At 45.7% G+C, this 17886-nt stretch overlaps 1 protein-coding gene across 1 annotated transcript; it reads left to right on the top strand.

Annotated features, from left to right (window-relative positions):
- Positions 1-10732: 10732 nt before the first annotated feature.
- LOC123401530 (elongation factor Tu, chloroplastic) lies at positions 10733-12477 on the top strand. Its single transcript, XM_045095358.1, has one exon. The coding sequence runs from the start codon at positions 10890-10892 to the stop codon at positions 12297-12299; it is 1410 nt and encodes a 469-aa protein (XP_044951293.1). The 5' UTR covers positions 10733-10889; the 3' UTR covers positions 12300-12477.
- Positions 12478-17886: the final 5409 nt, after the last annotated feature.

Genomic DNA, 17886 nt, shown 5'->3' on the forward strand with positions numbered 1-17886 from the left:
AGGGCAGGCTGCGCCGAGGGAGAGAGAGAAGTCTGTCTCCCAAGGGCCAAAACCCCTCTCTACTTATAGGAGGATGGGGAGGGCTGTGCCACCCCTAGGGTTCCCTCCCTAGGGGCCGGCGGCCACCAGATGGGAGAGGGGGGTGGCGGCTAGGGTGGGAGGGGGTGGCGCAACACCTGGTGGGCCTAAGGCCCACCTGCGCCTAGGGTTGCCCCCTCTCCCCACCACTTGCGCATTGGGCTGGGTGTGGGAGGCGCACCAGCCCACCTAGGGGCTGGTTCCCTCATGCACTTGGCCCATCTAGCCTCTTGGGGTCGTTGCCCCCCTTCGGTGGACCCCCGGGGCCACCTCCGGTGGTCCCGGTACGTTACCGGTGACGCCCGAAACACTTCCGGCGTCCAAACCCATCCATCCTATATATCAATCTTTACCTCTAGATCATTCCGGAGCTCCTCGTGACGTCTGGGATCTCATCCGGGACTCCGAACAACTTTCGGTAACCTCGTATAACAATTCCCTATAACCCTAGCGTCATCGAACCTTAAGTGTGTAGACCCTACGGGTTCGGGAGACACGCAGACATGACCGAGACACCTCTCCGGCCAATAACCATCAGCGGGGTCTGGATACCCATGGTGGCTCCCACTTGCTCCATGATGATCTCATCGGATGAACCACTATGTCAAGGATTCAATCAATCCCGTATACGATTCCCTTTGTCTGTCGGTATAGAACTTGCCCGAGATTCGATCGTCGGTATACCTATACCTTGTTCAATCTCGTTACCAGTAAGTCTCTTTACTCGTTCCGTAGCACGTCATCGTGTGACTAACTCCTTAGTCACATTGTGCTCATGATGATGTTCTATCGAGTGGGCCCAGAGATACCTCTCCGTCACACGGAGTGACAAATCCCGATCTCGATTCGTACCAACCCAACAGACACTTTCAGAGATACCCGTAGTGCACCTTTATAGTCACCGAATTACGTTGTGACGTTTGATACACCCAAAGCGCTCCTACGGTATCCGGGAGTTGCACAATCTCATGGTCGAAGGAAAAGACACTTGACATTAGAAAAGCTTTAGCATACGAACAATACGATCTAGTGCTATGCTTAGGATTGGGTCTTGTCCATCACATCATTTTCCCAATGATGTGATCCCGTTATCAATGACATCTAATGCCCATGATCAGGAAACCATGATCATCTATTGACTAACGAGCTAGCCAACTAGAGGCTTGCTAGGGACACATTGTGATCTATTTATTCACACATTTATTACTGTTTCCTGTTAATACAATTATAGCATGAACAATAGACGATTATCATGAACAAGGAAATATGATAATAACCATTTTATTATTGCCTCTAGGGCATATTTCCAACATGGTTAGTCATGCAAGGAAGACCATAATATATCCAAATGACAAGAGTGAATAACTTCATCAAATGATAGTCAAGGATATGATTTTGTTGTCTTCTTCCTTCATCCTCGAAGAGGGGTTGTTGATACTTGGCCATGTCAAGATTGCTTTTGATTGGAGTTGATGGAAATATTGTGGTGTGTATTTCTTCCAAGTACCTACAAAAGGTTAGATGCAATACAAGGGAGCATAGTTTCCAAGATATAAGATAATCAAATTAATGGCATCAAGGAATAGTCAGTCAAGCTCATGCCCTTGCATGATTCCGAGTGAGTCTAGCTCAAGTTTGAAGCATCAATGATGTTCAAATCACTCTTCAAATGACAGAACACTTTCTCATCAAGTGGTTTGGTAAAGATATCATCTAGTTGTTTGTCACTATGAACATGCTTGAGATCGATATCTCCTTTAGCAACGGGATCACGAATGAAATGATGTTGCACTTGGATGTGTTTTGTTCTAGAATGTTGCACATGATTATAAGAAATTTTAATATGTCGGTGCACTAGAGACTGGGGTCCCTTGTGCCCGAGAATTGTGCATGGGCATCAGCGACGCCCCCAATAGGAGTGTACCAGGAAGAACAGCAGGAAGGCAGTCCAAGACCCACCAAGGCCACGCCCTTTCCCCTCTCTAGGGGTGTGGAGTACAAAGGCTCCAGACGCAAGGCCCTAACAAGCCCTCCTTGCCGGGAAGATTCCCAAGGCCCCGGCAAGCCCGCTTCGCCGGGAAGACTACCTGAAGAATAGCAAGACCCCGACAAGTTTCCCTTGTCGGGAAGGCTCGCACGGACTGGCGAAGCCCCCGGCAAGCCCTCCTTGCAGGGAAAATGTTCAAAGCCCCCGGCAAGCCCTCCTTGCCGGGAAGGTGACCAAGTCACCCGACAAACACCCCAGGCCAGCAAACCCCTTTCGCTCACCAGGTGTTCTCCCCAGTTTCTACCACAATCCGACCGCTCCAGCACATCCCTCGTGTGCCAGCACAAGGCCCATGTCTCGATTCACCTGGGTACGTGTCGCAACCATCTTGCAGCAGGTCAGGTGCCAGACAATGCATTTACTGCCCCTCACACCACCGAAGAAGTAGAGCGGTGAACACTATTCACTGTACACCCCGTGAGCACACTGTTGGTGACCCCTATGCCTATAAAAGGAGGCCCAAAGCTCATTCTTAGGGGCTGTACTTTTTGGAGATCAGAGACTCCCTAATCACCTACTAAGTTAGTGTAGCAAAACCACCCTACAGTAAGCACACAATACAAACTAAGCAGGAGTAGGGTTTTACGCGCCAAGCGGCCTGAACCTGGGTAAAAAGGACCTTGCTGGTGTTGATCGCTAGTTCCGCTCTTGACGTCGTACCTCTCTCTCCCCGCCAAATGATCAAGGGACTCCTCAAATTTCCCATAGGTGCCGGTTTCCCCGACATAATAGCACTTCCATTGTCACACAACAATGGAACTTTTCTAACATGGATGCCGTAATCCTTAAGCATTTGAGTCATCCATAGTAATTGGGCACAACATGATCCAGCGGCAATGTATTCTGCTTCGATAGTTGATAAGGATACCGAGTTTTGTTTCTTGGATATCCAAGAGACAAGAGATCTCCCAAGAAATTGACATGTACCCGAGGTGGATTTTCTATCAACCTTGTCTCCAGCATGGTCCGAGTCGGAATAGCTAACAAGATTAAAAGAAGATCCCTTGGGATACCATATGCCAAAGTTTGGTGTATGTATAAGGTATCTCACTATCCTTTTTGTTGTAATTATGCCCTAGAGGCAATAATAAATATAGTTATTATTATAATTCCTGTATCAAGATAATCGTTTACTATCCATGCTATAATTGTATTGAATGAAGACTCATTTACATGTGTGGATACATAGACAAAACACCGTCCCTAGCAAGACTCTAGTTGGCTAGCCAGTTGATCAAAGATAGTCAGTGTCTTCTGATTATGAACAAAGTGTTGTTGCTTGATAACTAGATCACGTCATTAGGAGAATCACGTGATGGACTAGACCCAAACTAATAGACGTAGCATGTTGATCGTGTCATTTTGTTGCTACTGTTTTCTGCGTGTCAAGTATTTATTCCTATGACCATGAGATCATATAACTCACTGACACCGGAGGAATGCTTTGTGTGTATCAAACGTCGCAACGTAACTGGGTGACTATAAAGATGCTCTACAGGTATCTCCGAAGGTCTTAGTTGAGTTAGTATGGATCAAGACTGGGATTTGTCACTCCGTGTGACGGAGAGGTATCTCGGGGCCCACTCGGTAATACAACATCACACACAAGCCTTGCAAGCAATGTGACTTAGTGTAAGTTGCGGGATCTTGTATTACGGAACGAGTAAAGAGACTTGCCGGTAAACGAGATTGAAATAGGTATGCGGATACTGACGATCGAATCTCGGGCAAGTAACATACCGAAGGACAAAGGGAATGACATACGGGATTATATGAATCCTTGGCACTGAGGTTCAAACGATAAGATCTTCGTAGAATATGTAGGATCCAATATGGGCATCCAGGTCCCGCTATTGGATATTGACCGAGGAGTCTCTCGGGTCATGTCTACATAGTTCTCGAACCCGCAGGGTCTGCACACTTAAGGTTCGACGTTGTTTTATGCGTATTTGAGTTATATGGTTGGTTACCGAATGTTGTTCGGAGTCCCGGATGAGATCACGGACGTCACGAGGGTTTCCGGAATGGTCTGGAAACGAAGATTGATATATAGGATGACCTCATTTGATTACCGGAAGGTTTTCGGAGTTACCGGGAATGTACCGGGAATGACGAATGGGTTCCGGGAGTTCACCGGGGGGGGGGGGGACCCACCCCGGGGAAGCCCATAGGCCTTGAGGGTGGCACTCCAGCCCTTAGTGGGCTGGTGGGACAGCCCAAAAGGGCCTTATGCGCCTAGGAAAGAAAATCAAAGAGAAAAAAAAGAGGAGGTGGGAAGGGAAGGAAGGACTCCCACCCACCAAACCAAGTCCAACTCGGTTTGGGGGGGAGCCTTCCCCCTTGGACTCGGCCGACCCCCTTGGGGCTCCTTGATCCCCAAGGCAAGGTCCCCTCCCTCCCACCTATATATACGGAGGTTTTAGGGCTGATTTGAGACGACTTTTCCACGGCAGCCCGACCACATACCTCCACGGTTTTTCCTCTAGATCGCGTTTCTGCGGAGCTCGGGCGGAGCCCTGCTGAGACAAGGTCATCACCAACCTCCGGAGCGCCGTCATGCTGCCAGAGAACTCTTCTACCTCTCCGTCTCTCTTGCTGGATCAAGAAGGCCGAGATCATCGTCGAGCTGTACGTGTGCTGAACGCGGAGGTGCCGTCCGTTCGGTACTAGATCGTGGGACTGATCGCGGGATTGTTCGCGGGGCGGATCGAGGGACGTGAGGACGTTCCACTACATCAACCGCGTTCACTAACGCTTCTGCTGTATGATCTACAAGGGTACGTAGATCACTCATCCCCTCTCGTAGATGGACATCACCATGATAGGTCTTCGTGCGCGTAGGAAATTTTTTGTTTCCCATGCGACGTTCCCCAACACTTTTCACAGCCAATAGATGACACTCTTTAGGTGTTGCCTGATAGCAGGCACAATGCAAACACTCATCATGATGTCAGGTCGGGAGGCACATAGATATAACAATGATCCAATCATTGATCGATAAACCTTTTGATCAACGGGTTTGTCCTCCTTAGTGAGGTCAAGATGTCCACTAGTAGGCATGGGGGTTCTCATACCTTTGCATTCTTGCATGTTGAACTTCCTGATCAAGTCCTTGGTGTACTTGGTTTGAGATATAAACGTACCTTCTCTCGATTGTTTGATTTGTAATCCAATGAAGAACTTCAGTTCACTCATCATAGACATCTCATACTTTTGTGACATCGGCTTTCCAAACTTTTCACTAAAATGTGGGTTAGTAGAACCAAAGATAATATCATCCACATATATTTGACAAACAAATAGTTTGCCATTAACTCTTTTAGTGAATAAGGTTGCATCAATTTTACCAATCTCAAAACCCTTTTCAATGAGAAACTTCGTTAGGCATTTGTACCAAGCTCTAGGTGCTTGTTTAAGACCATATAAAGCTTTACGAAGTTTGTAAATATGATCAGGTTTCTAAGGGTTCACAAAACCAGGAGGTTGCTTAACATAAACTTCCTCTTCAATTTCTCCATTGAGAAAGGCACTTTTTATATCCATTTGGTAGAGAGTTATATCATGGTGATTGGCATAAGCTAGAAGAATACGAATGGCTTCAAGTCTAGCAACATGAGCATAAGTCTCACCATAGTCCATACCTTCGACCTGCGTGTATCCTTGGGCTACGAGACCTGCTTTGTTGCGTACAACTTGTCCGTCTTCATCTTGCTTGTTCCGAAACACCCATCTTGTACCAATGATGTTTTGCTCGCCTTCAGGTTTTTCAACAAGTGTCCATACTTGGTTCCTCTCGAAGTTGTGTAGCTCTCCGTGCATAGCGTTCACCCAATCTGGATCTTGAAGAGATTCTTCTACCTCCAAGGGTTCAATACTAGAGATGAAAGAATAATGCTCACAAAAGTTAGCTAATCGTGATTTAGAGCGAGTGATTCTCCCATTTTTCATGTCACCATAGATTTGTTTCAACGGATGATATCTGTCCACTCTTGCTCTAATTCTTGGCAACTTCTTCTTGTTGGATGAAGGAGCTTCTTCTTCATCATCTTCATCATCTTGAGTGTTGTCATTGACGTCATCATCTCCTTGGGGTGGTGGTGAGGAAGGTTGAGGTGGATCATCACGATGTACTTCTTCCTCTTCTTCATCATGTCGTGTATCGCTTGTGGATGCTTTCATGTCACTTTGCGGCTGATACGTCCCAAACGTATCTATAATTTCTGCTTGTTCCATGATCTTTTGGGTGACACTGTTATATGTTTTGCTACACTTTCATATCATTTTACACATATTTGGACTAACCTACTAACTCAGTGCACCCAGTGCCAGTTTCTGTGTGCTGATGTCTATTTTGCACGGGCTTTAACACAATTTTCCGAAGCCCGAAAAATTCCAGAAAAAATATATATAAAATCAGCAAAACAGAAGCTTCCGGATCACCGAAGATGGGCCAGATGGGGGCCAGGGGCCTCCCAGGCGACCTGCTGGTGCGGCCAGGCCCTAGGCCGCGCCAGGAGGCCGCTTGGGTCCCACCTCCTCCGGTGCTCTCCTTTGGCCTATATTTAGAGTCCCGAGAGGAAACCCGTCCACAACTTCTGGAATCGCAAATTTCTCCATCGTTCTGCCGCCGTAGCGCTTCCGAGATCGGGAGCGTCAGGAGACCTCTTCCCGACACCCTGTCGGAGGGAGGATTGACCTCTGGGAGCTTCTCCACTGCCATGGACGCTTCCCGGACGTGTCGTGAGTAGTCCTCCCTGGACCATGAGTCCATGACCAGTAGCTATGTGATGTCTTCTCTCCAATCTTGTGCTTCAGTGATTAGCCCTTGCGAGCTGCCCTACATGATCAAGGCATCTATGTAATTCTCTTGCTATTTCTATGCTCGGTTTGTTGGGATCTGATGGATTATGAGATTATGTTTAGATTGTTATGAGTTATATATTTGATTATACTTTTATATTATGTTCCTTAGTGATTTATGCATGTTCTCCATTGCTATTTATTGCTTTGGCCGAGTAGTAGATTGTAACTCCAAGAGGGAGCATTATGCATGATTGTGGGTTCATGCCCCTCGATGTCTAGCTTCAGTGACAGGAACATGAGACTAGGGGATGTGCTTGTTCCCACTAGGGAGAAAACAACGATGCTTGCGACCACGGTTGGAAGGATTGTTTACCTTACGCATAGTTCGTTAATGCAGTTGTCCGTTGCTTTGAGTTTACACTTTGGGTGGGGCTCGCAACTTAATACCGGCGAGATGTTCTGGATACATATCTCAAGGTGGATGATTAGTAAGTAGATGCTGATGAATAAACGGTCTACTTATCTTGGCATGCTGCCCATTACTATTGAACCTCTAAATATCAAGTAGCATAATTAGCATTGCGGTGCGATCATAATTCTGTCAATTGCCCAACTGTGATTTTTTTACCCAAGCATAGTTGTTTATCGTCTTTTGGAGAGAGACATCACTAGTGAACATCATGTGACTCCGGTCCATATCACCATCATTGTTTACACCTTCATCATTTACCGCCTTCATTTACTTTTCAGTTGCAACCACAGACGCCACGAGGGTTTCCGGAATGGTCTAGAAACGAAGATTGATATATAGGAAGTTGGTGTTTGGATTCCGGAAAGTTTTCGGGCATTGCCCGCAGTGTACCGGGAGTGACGAATGGGTTCCGGGGGCCCACTGGGTGGGCCCACCATGCTCCAATGGGTCCACGTGGGTTTATTGGATGTACAATAAGGTATAATGGGCTGACAAAGTCATCCAAGGAAATCCCATGAGGAAAAAGCGGAAAAACCAAAAGAGGTGGGAAAATAAGGAAGGAGTCCTAATCCAAGTGAGATTGGAGAAGGACTCCTCCCTCCCACTTCGGCCGACCCAAGGAGGGTTTCCTTGGTGTGCCAAGGCTGCCCAAGGCTGCCTCTCCCCTCCTCCTATATATACTAGAGGTTTAGGGTTGTTTGAGACACAACTTTGCCACGTGCAACTCAAACCTACACCTCGTAGTTCTTCCTCTAAATTAGATTTCTACGGAGCTCGGGCGGAGCCCTGCAGGAATAGATCATCACCAACACCGGCGCGCTATCACGCTGCCGGAGAACTCATCTACTTCTCCATCTCTCTTGCTGGATCAAGAAGGCCGAGATCGTCATCGAGTTGTACGTGTGCTGAACGCGGAGGTGTCGTCCGTTCGGTGCTAGATCGGAACGGGTCGTGGGACGGATCATGGGACGATGGTGATTTGAATCACGAAGTTGTACCACTACATCAACCGCGTTTCTTAATGCTTCCCGCTGAGCGATCTATAAGGGTATGTGGATCTAATCTCCTCTCGTAGATGAACATCACCATGATAGGTCTTCGTGTGCGTAGGAAATTTTTTGTTTCCCATGCAACGTTCCCCAACAAGATGGCATTCTTCATGATGTGGGGGCCACCATGCTTGAGGCTCGCTGAGCTGCTACTCATGCACCATAGCTCCAACCATTGATTTAAAAAAGCAAACTATCCTTATTTTAGTTATGGAGAGTTACTTGATTCTTATGGAGTCAACCAAAAGATTTAATCACTCTTTGCGTATGCAAATGACATCTATTATCATTGTACAATTCTTGTTCTACAAGTACTCGTGTGGGTCAAAATCTGATCCATAGATCGTCACAAATTAAGTATTAACATTAATAATTGCTACATCATGATAACAAGTGGAACCTGTAGTAAGAAAACACATGCAGTGTTAAGAACTGTGTAGTATGAGAATTTTACAACATGGTAAAATCAATTTAGAACTAAAAGCCCCTATATAATTTAACTGTATCAAAATACAATTTGGCCAGACTTAAGACGCATTGTCTAGACAATGTGCTCCGAAAGTGCAGATAACTTCCTTATACAAGTTGCTTTAGTACAATAAAGACATTCATAAAGGCCTCAAGCCAATACCAATTTCTTTCTTAACAACAAAACAACTTGTGCAAACCACCTTTTCATTAGTATTCCTAACATTATAAATGAAGCTGGAGCAAAACTAACCCCTCAAAACATATTTTGGCTAAATATAAGACTTCCCTAACGTTTTAAACAATCACAGTACCATCAAGAAAACAATAGAGGAGCAGCCCAAAGTCTGTAGTGTATGCACATTTGTATTTTACAAAACTCAAATTCATGAGAGTTCTTTAGTATGCTAGTGGCACATACAGTTCCAACATACTAAAGGTTAGGGAAAGAGAACCATCACCATCAAATAATTTTATTAGTATATGTATCTTCTATTTGTCAACAACCTAGCTAAACCTGGATATTATAGAAATCAGTAGCACATGAGATGTTGTACACTTGTATTTGTTATCAATATAGTATGAACAACTACATAGTTCCATAGTTCCTCAAAGTTCATGAGTCAAAAAAAGTTGCCGCATGTGTTGGTGAGATGGTCAACGATTTAGATGAATTTCAGCCCCTCAGATTACTATGGGTGACAAACCTTCAAAGGCAACAAACTGGGGCTCACTATAGGTATGGTATGGTTGGAGCCTAGTCAGAAGCAATTGTTCAGGCCTAATTTGACATAATTTAAAGCAACAAAGTAGTGAATCTCCATATTAGTATGGATGACGGACCTCCAGAGGCGGCAGGGTGGTGCGACGATGTAGAGGAACTCGAAGACCGAGGTGCGGCAGTCCCATCCCGGGGCATCGGCGCCGGCAGTCCCATCCTAGGGCGCCGGGGGCGTGCTGCTGCCCCACTGCTGTTGCTAGAGAGCGGCGGGAGGGGTGGGGCTGAGCGACAGGAGGGGACGAGCGAGTGGGTGGACGGGTGGCGGGTGGAGGAGGGGCTGAGCGGGCGGAGGGAGGCGGCGGGCGGGGCGAGCAGGGGGAGGCGGCAAGCGGGGTTGAGCGGGTGGGTGAGCCGGAGGGTGCGGGGAGGGAAGGCGGGGTTGAGCGGGTGGGCGAGCCGGAGGGTGCGGGGAGGGAAGGCGGGGTTGAGCGGTTTAGGTCGCGAAGAAAAAAAACGAGGTGTGGGCCGCTCGCGGGGCTTCACGGTGTCAATGAAGGATTTCGTTAACGATGAATTTAGATCATTGATTATCTAATTATTGATTGGATCTGTCCTTTCAGCCGTTTTTAGGGTAGTAAATAAAATGGCACGAAAGCCTTTTTGATAAATATATACATTGAGTTTTTGATACCCATGAAATACCATGGTGCGTAAGCTCCTGTGTCTTTACTGGAATTCGTAATAAAATTAAAACGTGCCTAATTGTAAACAACCACTTTCTTACAGAAAAAAGTGCAAACAATCAGGGTCACTCCTGACTCCTCCAGAAAATATGCACCCTTTGTGTTTTCCCGTAAAACGAAGAGAAGGTGGAGGCGGAAGGGCAGAAAGGCAAGGCTGGCATTCGGCGCGACGAGGCGGAACCTGGGCCGCACCCCTATTCCATTATTCTGGCCCAAAAGGACCAGATTTCCATCCATTTCGCGTTCCGAGTTCCCCGACACGGCGGCGAGACACGGCGCGATGCATCCAGCGCCTCACGATTCGGCCCTCGCCCTCGCCTAATCCGTGGCCCTCCCCTTATCCCCCAAATCCAATCCTCACCCTTCTTCTCTAGATAAGCGAACCCCTCTTCCTTCGCCCTCTCGCCCCCTCTCCCTATCCATCCCATCCTCTCCTCTTCCCCCACCCCGCGCACCCGCGGCAGCACCACCGGCTAGCTCCCCCCTCCCGCCAGAGAAGCCGTCCCCCATGGCCTCCCTCGCCGCCGCCTCCGCCTCCACGGCGCTCCTCTTCCCGCCCTCCACCTCCTCCTCCAAGCCCCGCCTCCCGCTCTCCACCTCCCTCGGCTTCTCCGCGCCCGCGCGGTCACGCCGCGCCACTGCGGCGGCGGGGAGCTCCGGCAGGCGCCCGGGGCTGCTCGTGGTGCGCGCCGCCAGGGGAAAGTTCGAGCGGAACAAGCCACACGTCAACATCGGCACCATCGGCCACGTCGACCACGGCAAGACCACCCTCACGGCCGCGCTCACCATGGTGCTCGCCTCCGTCGGGGGCAGCGCGCCCAAGAAGTACGACGAGATCGACGCCGCCCCCGAGGAGCGCGCCCGTGGTATCACCATCAATACCGCCACCGTCGAGTACGAGACGGAGACGCGCCACTACGCGCACGTCGACTGCCCCGGCCACGCCGACTACGTCAAGAACATGATTACCGGGGCTGCCCAGATGGACGGCGCCATCCTCGTCGTCTCCGGCGCCGACGGCCCCATGCCGCAGACCAAGGAGCACATCCTTCTCGCTAAGCAGGTCGGTGTCCCCAGCATTGTTGTTTTCCTCAACAAGAAGGACCAGGTCGACGACGAGGAGCTGCTTGAGCTCGTCGATCTCGAGGTCCGTGAGCTGCTCACGGCCTATGAGTACGATGGTGACAATGTGCCAATCGTCTCCGGCTCTGCACTCAGAGCGCTCGAGGCCCTCATGGCCACCCCTGGCCTCAAGCGTGGGGATAATGAGTGGGTGGATGGCATCTTCTCCTTGATTGACTCCGTGGACACCCATATCCCTGTACCGCAGAGGCAGACAGACCTGCCCTTCTTGCTCGCTGTTGAGGATGTCTTCTCCATCACCGGTCGTGGTACAGTTGCCACTGGCCGTATCGAGCGTGGCACCGTCAAGGTTGGGGACCCAGTCGACCTCGTCGGCATCAGGGAGACCCGCAATGCCACGGTCACTGGTGTTGAGATGTTCCAGAAGACCATGGATGATGCCATTGCTGGGGACAATGTTGGCCTGCTGCTCCGTGGTATGCAGAAGGAAGACATTGAGAGAGGCATGGTGTTGGCAAAGCCGGGTTCCATCACGCCACACACCAAGTTTGAGGCAGTTGTGTATGTGCTCAAGAAGGAGGAGGGTGGCCGGCACTCCCCATTTTTCCCTGGTTACCGTCCGCAGTTCTACATGCGGACTACTGATGTCACGGGGAACGTGACAAACATTATGAATGACAAGGATGAGGAGGCCAAGATGTGCATGCCGGGTGACCGTATCAAGATGGTTGTGGAGCTCATCCAGCCTGTGGCTTGTGAGCAGGGAATGAGGTTTGCCATCCGTGAAGGCGGCAAGACAGTCGGTGCAGGTGTCATCAATAACATCATTCAGTAAAGTGGATGGAGGATATCCACCGTGAGAATTTTCCTCATTTACTCTTTTGCGAAATGCTATGTAGTTGTTATTATGCGTTTAGGGAAGGCTCTTGTGAAATTGTAGTATGGCACATTTTTCTTCAAGTGAAATTGCATACTTTGTAGTATTCACGACAAAGGTACATCTTGATCTGTCATCTGTCGTTACGGGCTTGACTGTTGGCCATTTTGTTTTCCTCTTGTTGATATGCTTGAAGATGATTCATTATTCTTGTGGGCTTGGTGCTGCAGGGACTGGCAGAGTTGGAGGTCTATGGTTATTAGTAGCTTTTTCCCTGCTTCAAAAGATGCTTGCTTGACAGATTTATCTTAAACTTGAAGCTATTTTTGGTAGTTCATATTGATTTTCTGCTGGTTAGCAGCTTAACCTGCAGCAGTCATGTGTGTGCTCATCTTTTTCAATGCAAAAACAGTTTCATGTGTAGTTATGCTGCAAGGCTTGGTGTCAGTCATTATGTTATAGCAAGGCGTGCTCAACGTAGTTCATATTGATTTTCTGCTGGTTAGCAACTTAACTTGCAGCAATCATGCGGCTGCTCGTCTGGGTGAATACCAGAAAGAGTTTCTTGTATGGCTATGTTACAAGGCTTGCTGAATGTTTGGTCAGTGTGCTGTAGCAATTCTTACCATTTCATAATAGTCTGTTGCGAGCATGTTCCCAGCAGATGTGCTACTTCTGGATGTTATTTGGTTTTGTTATGTGTGTTCCAATTCTAAATGCAGGCTCAAATCTTTCGTACCTGTCTTGTGGCGCAGTTCTGCATTTTGTTCTGTTCTAATAAGCCTCCATTTCTCCTGACATCGGCACGGTTGATTTGAACTCCATTAACATCAGAGACAGGTGACTGAAGCTGATCTACCACTATAGAGAAGATCAGCCACAGGTTCATGAAGCAGGAAGTAGCAGCTGGGAACATGTCGCTCAAGAACTGGCAGACGCTCATTTCTTTTTAGCAGGAAAATATGCAGTGTGAGTATGGTCAGCAAAAGTGACATGTCCCTGGAATCGCTTCCCATCTTTTTGCTGTTTCAAGGGAAAGCCAGCCCAGGAGGATGTTCCCCCCCCCCCCCCCCCCCCCCCCCCCATTAAACAAAACCATTTTGATGTGCATAAATGTGTAGTGTTTTCATGTGAAGTTCAGTGCTCTTCAGTCTTCGTCTCAGCAGATCGTCCTCCCTTATTTTGCTGACGCTGTGTCTGAAAGTCACCCGCTCACCAGCCTAAAAGAAGAACCTGACTTTGAGATTCACCAAAGCATATCCTCATATTCGCATCCAGCTCCCATTTTTTGTTTAAAATGGAGGCAAAATACAGATGTCCTGTTCAGTTGCTGGGGTAGCTGTACTTTTTCTCCTGTAATCTACTACGTACTACTCCCTCCGTTCCTAAATATAAGTTTTTTAAGATATTTCACTAATGAACTACATACGAAACAAAATGAGTGAAGGTACACTCTAAAGTATGTCTATATACATTCGTATGTAGTTTTCTAGTGAAACCTTTAAAAAGACTTATATTTAGAAACAGTGGGAGTACATACAAATGTAAAGTCAATCTTCTCTTTTATTCCTGTTTTTGTGTCATGAATCTCTGCTGTTTCTTGATCCCAAAATTTGTCCAACTATCTGCCATAACTTCCATGCCTGCGAGCTACTGTACTATACTTCCTCTGTACTCCCCTGTGAAGAATTATAAAAGCGTTTAGATCATCACTAATATAGTGATCTAAATGTTTTTAGATTTTGAGTAACTTTTTATAGTGTAACAGGTTTTAGAGTCCACGACGGTGTTAAAAACGTAAGTTACAAAGGAAGTACTAAACAAAGAATATTATTACTATGCCTTTATTCGAAAACAGGATAGGCTGAAATTTCTGTGAACTTGAAAAGTTGAGGGGAAATTTGTCCTTTACAAAAGTATAGGAAGGGAGGACAGACGGTGAGCTGAGATGGTCATAACATCTCCACGCGTCACGCCGTCGGCCGTAACAGCCGCTGTCTGTCGTCTCTGCTTTGATGTCCCACTGACAGTCGCTGTGTCTTTCAGGATCCGGGTCATAATTTGTGTAGCAAGATCATGGAATCTCTTTACAGCCGGAGCAGAAAGGTGGTATGCAAATACTGAAAGTGTTCATTTAATCCTGAACTTAAATGCTCCTTCATAAACAGTAAAACCTAAAAAAGAAAAAGAAAAGAAATGTATATATTCTTTTTACAAGTGGGAGAACTCCCGAGCACTCAAATAACTCTTGAATAACATTCTTTCCAATAATGTTCCCGCTACTCACATGGTAGATTTTAGATTTTAAAATCCTGGGAGTTTCAATATGAGGAACTTGACTTTCCGGAGGATCATGATCAGAATAAAAAAATTAGGCTTTTCCTCATAAGGTTCACTAACACTATCTTCATTAACACTTTCAACAATAACTTTCTTAAATTCAGACATGATAACAACTTCAAGCAAGAAAAGCAAACAAGCAAGTAGAAATATTTTTTGTGTTTTTGGTATTTAACAGAGAAGTGGAGGGAAATTAAAAAGAGAGGCAAATAAAAAAGCAAATAGGTAAAGAAAACAAAAAGTAGAACAAATGAATGATAGTTCGTATGTACGTACCTCATGAGAATTTGATAATGTTTCCTCCACAATGGCATCAGAAATTCTATCTCCTACTTGTGAGATGTGTTTGAGATTATTTTTCGAAGAGGAAGTGTGAAGAAATATAGTAGCTCATAAGTATTTCCTTTACTGAAAACCAAGGTTATAGAACAAATAGGAGAACCATGCATATTTCCTTCTAGAGTAACTACACATACAAAAGCAAACGCTTGCACCCAACGCGTGCAAGAGGGTTGTCAATCCCTTGAACTCGTTACTTGCAAGGATTAATTATGATAGTGACATTTGTAATAAAAGAAAAGTAAAAACAAGACAAAACGATAAAACTGCAGCAATGTGTTTAGGTTTTTAGCAATATGATTAAGTAGAACCGGGGGTCATAGTTTTCACTACATGCTTCTCTCTCGAACACATAGCGTACGGTGGATAGACAAATTAATGTTGCGCAATCGATAGAAAAACGCATAGCATGGTGTTATTCACAGCAGTGATCATGTATATAGACATCACATCCATAAACAATTAGACCAACTCCTGCCTGCATCTACTACTATTACTCCACCAATCGACTGCTATCCACCATGCATCTATAATATTAAGTTCATAAAAACAGAGTAATGCTTTAGGCAAAATGATATGATGTAGACAAAGTAAAGTCAATCAAATATGAATAAAACCCATCATTTTATCCTTAATGGCAACAATACAAATACGTGTCGTGTCCCCTTCTGTCACTAGGATATATATCCTAGAGCACTGCAAGATTGAACCTATTACAACACACCACTCCCGTTGAATATAAATCAATCTAGTTGGCCAAACCAAACACATAGATCGAAGAGAAATACGAAGCTAAAAATCATGCATAATAAAGTCCAGATTTGACACAATTACTTCCAGTGAATAATATGATCATAAACCCACAATTTATTGGATGCCAACAAACACACCACAAAAGAAGATTACATCAGATAGAACTCCAAGGAGATCGAGGAGAACTTGTAGTGAAGATCAAAGGGAGAGAATACATCATCTAGCTACTAACTATGGACCCATAGGTCTGTGGTGAACTACTCACACATCATCATCATAGAGGTAGCAACGTTGATGTAGACGTCCTCAATGATTGATTCCCCTCTGGTACATTATCGGTGGAGGCCTCCAGATGTGATCACGACGGAACAAAGGCTTACGGTGGCACAAAAAGTATTTCAGGTGGCTCTCTGTTGGTTTTGGGGTAATTGGGAATATATAGAAGTGGAGTTAGGTCATGGGGTGGCCGAGGGAGTCACGAGCCTCCACGACGCCCCTTACCCGCTAGAGTGCGCCAGCGGGCTTGTGGACCGTCTGGTCGCCTCCCGGAGCATCTAGGGTCTCTTTATGTCCAAAAATAATCCCCATAAAGTTACATCGTGTTTGGACTTTGTTTGGTACTATTTTTGTGGAAAGGTTAAAAACACGCAAAAACAAGAACTGGCACTAGGCATCGAGTTAATAGATTTGTCCCAAAAATGATATAAAATAACATATAAATGCCTATAAAGTATCCAAGATTGATAATATAATAGCATGAAGCAATAAAAAATGATAGATACGTTGGAGACGTATCGAGCATCCCCAAGCTTAATTCCTCCCGATTCTTGAGTAGGTAAATGATAAAAACACATTTTTTGATGTTGAATGCTACCCAACATATAACCTTGATCACAGTATAAATATTGAGAACGATGAAGTAATTGATATCAACATAATAATATTCATAAATATAAGAGCACAATCATTCCTTATTCAAAATATACGATCGCTAAAGAATGTCTATTCCAACTAATTTTATCATATTAGCATGGCATGAATCCGTCTTCACCAAACAAGTATAAATCATGAGCACCCCAATGTTACAACCACACAATTGCATCATATTTCTAACACGCTTCAACATTTTTAACTTCACGCAATACTCCCTCTCGCAAGCATCCACAACTATTAAAGAAGAATTAAGATAAATGCAACCATATCATGAAACATCTGGATCCAAATCAACCCCTTATGAAATAACACATAAACTAGGGTTTAAGCTTCTGTCACTCTAGCAACCCATCATCTACTTATTACTCCAAAATTCCTTCCGTAGACTCTTAATATGGTGAATGTTGCGTAGTCGACGTTCACACGGCACCACTAAGAGAAGAAATAACATACATATCATTAAAATATCGAACGAATACCAACTTCACATGATTACTTATAACAAGACTTCTCCCATGTCCTCGGGAACAAAAGTAACTACTCACCAATCATCACCATGTTCAAGATCAAAGGTATAATAATTATGAATAAGTACCTTAACATATTATCTTCCACCAAGTAAACCAACTAGCATCAACTACAAGATGTAATCAACACTATTAGTAATCCAGATGTACCAATCGGAGGTTTTGAGACAAAGATTGAATACAATAGATGAACTAGGGTTTGAGATAAGATGGTGTTGGTGAAGATTTCGATGAAGATTAGTCCTCTAATGAAGGAGGAAGCGTTGGTGATGAAGATGGCTTCAATTTCCCCTATTGGAGGCAAGTTTTCCCAACATGATTGCTATGTCATAGAGCAAAAGGGCCTGTGCCCAGGTTTCCGCTGTGAGATGGCGAAAATTCATCTTGACAGTATCTCATTATTTTTTCTAGGTCAAAACCCAACTTACAATAGAAGAGGGAGGTCAGAGCACTTGGGAGGTGGCCCCAAGCCATGATGGTGCGCCTAGGGGGATGGGCGCGCCCTGTTGGCTTGGCACCAACAGGTGGCCCCCTCTGGTATATTTTTGCTGCATAAATTCATATATATTCAAAAAAAAAATCCTCGTGAATTTTCAAGAAATTTGGAGTCCACTGAATTTTCAGCCTTTTTCTTGGTTTTGAGGTCGAGAATT

This window comes from Hordeum vulgare, chromosome 6H (genome assembly GCF_904849725.1).
Source record: "Hordeum vulgare subsp. vulgare chromosome 6H, MorexV3_pseudomolecules_assembly, whole genome shotgun sequence".
NCBI classification, from domain to species: domain Eukaryota; kingdom Viridiplantae; phylum Streptophyta; class Magnoliopsida; order Poales; family Poaceae; genus Hordeum; species Hordeum vulgare.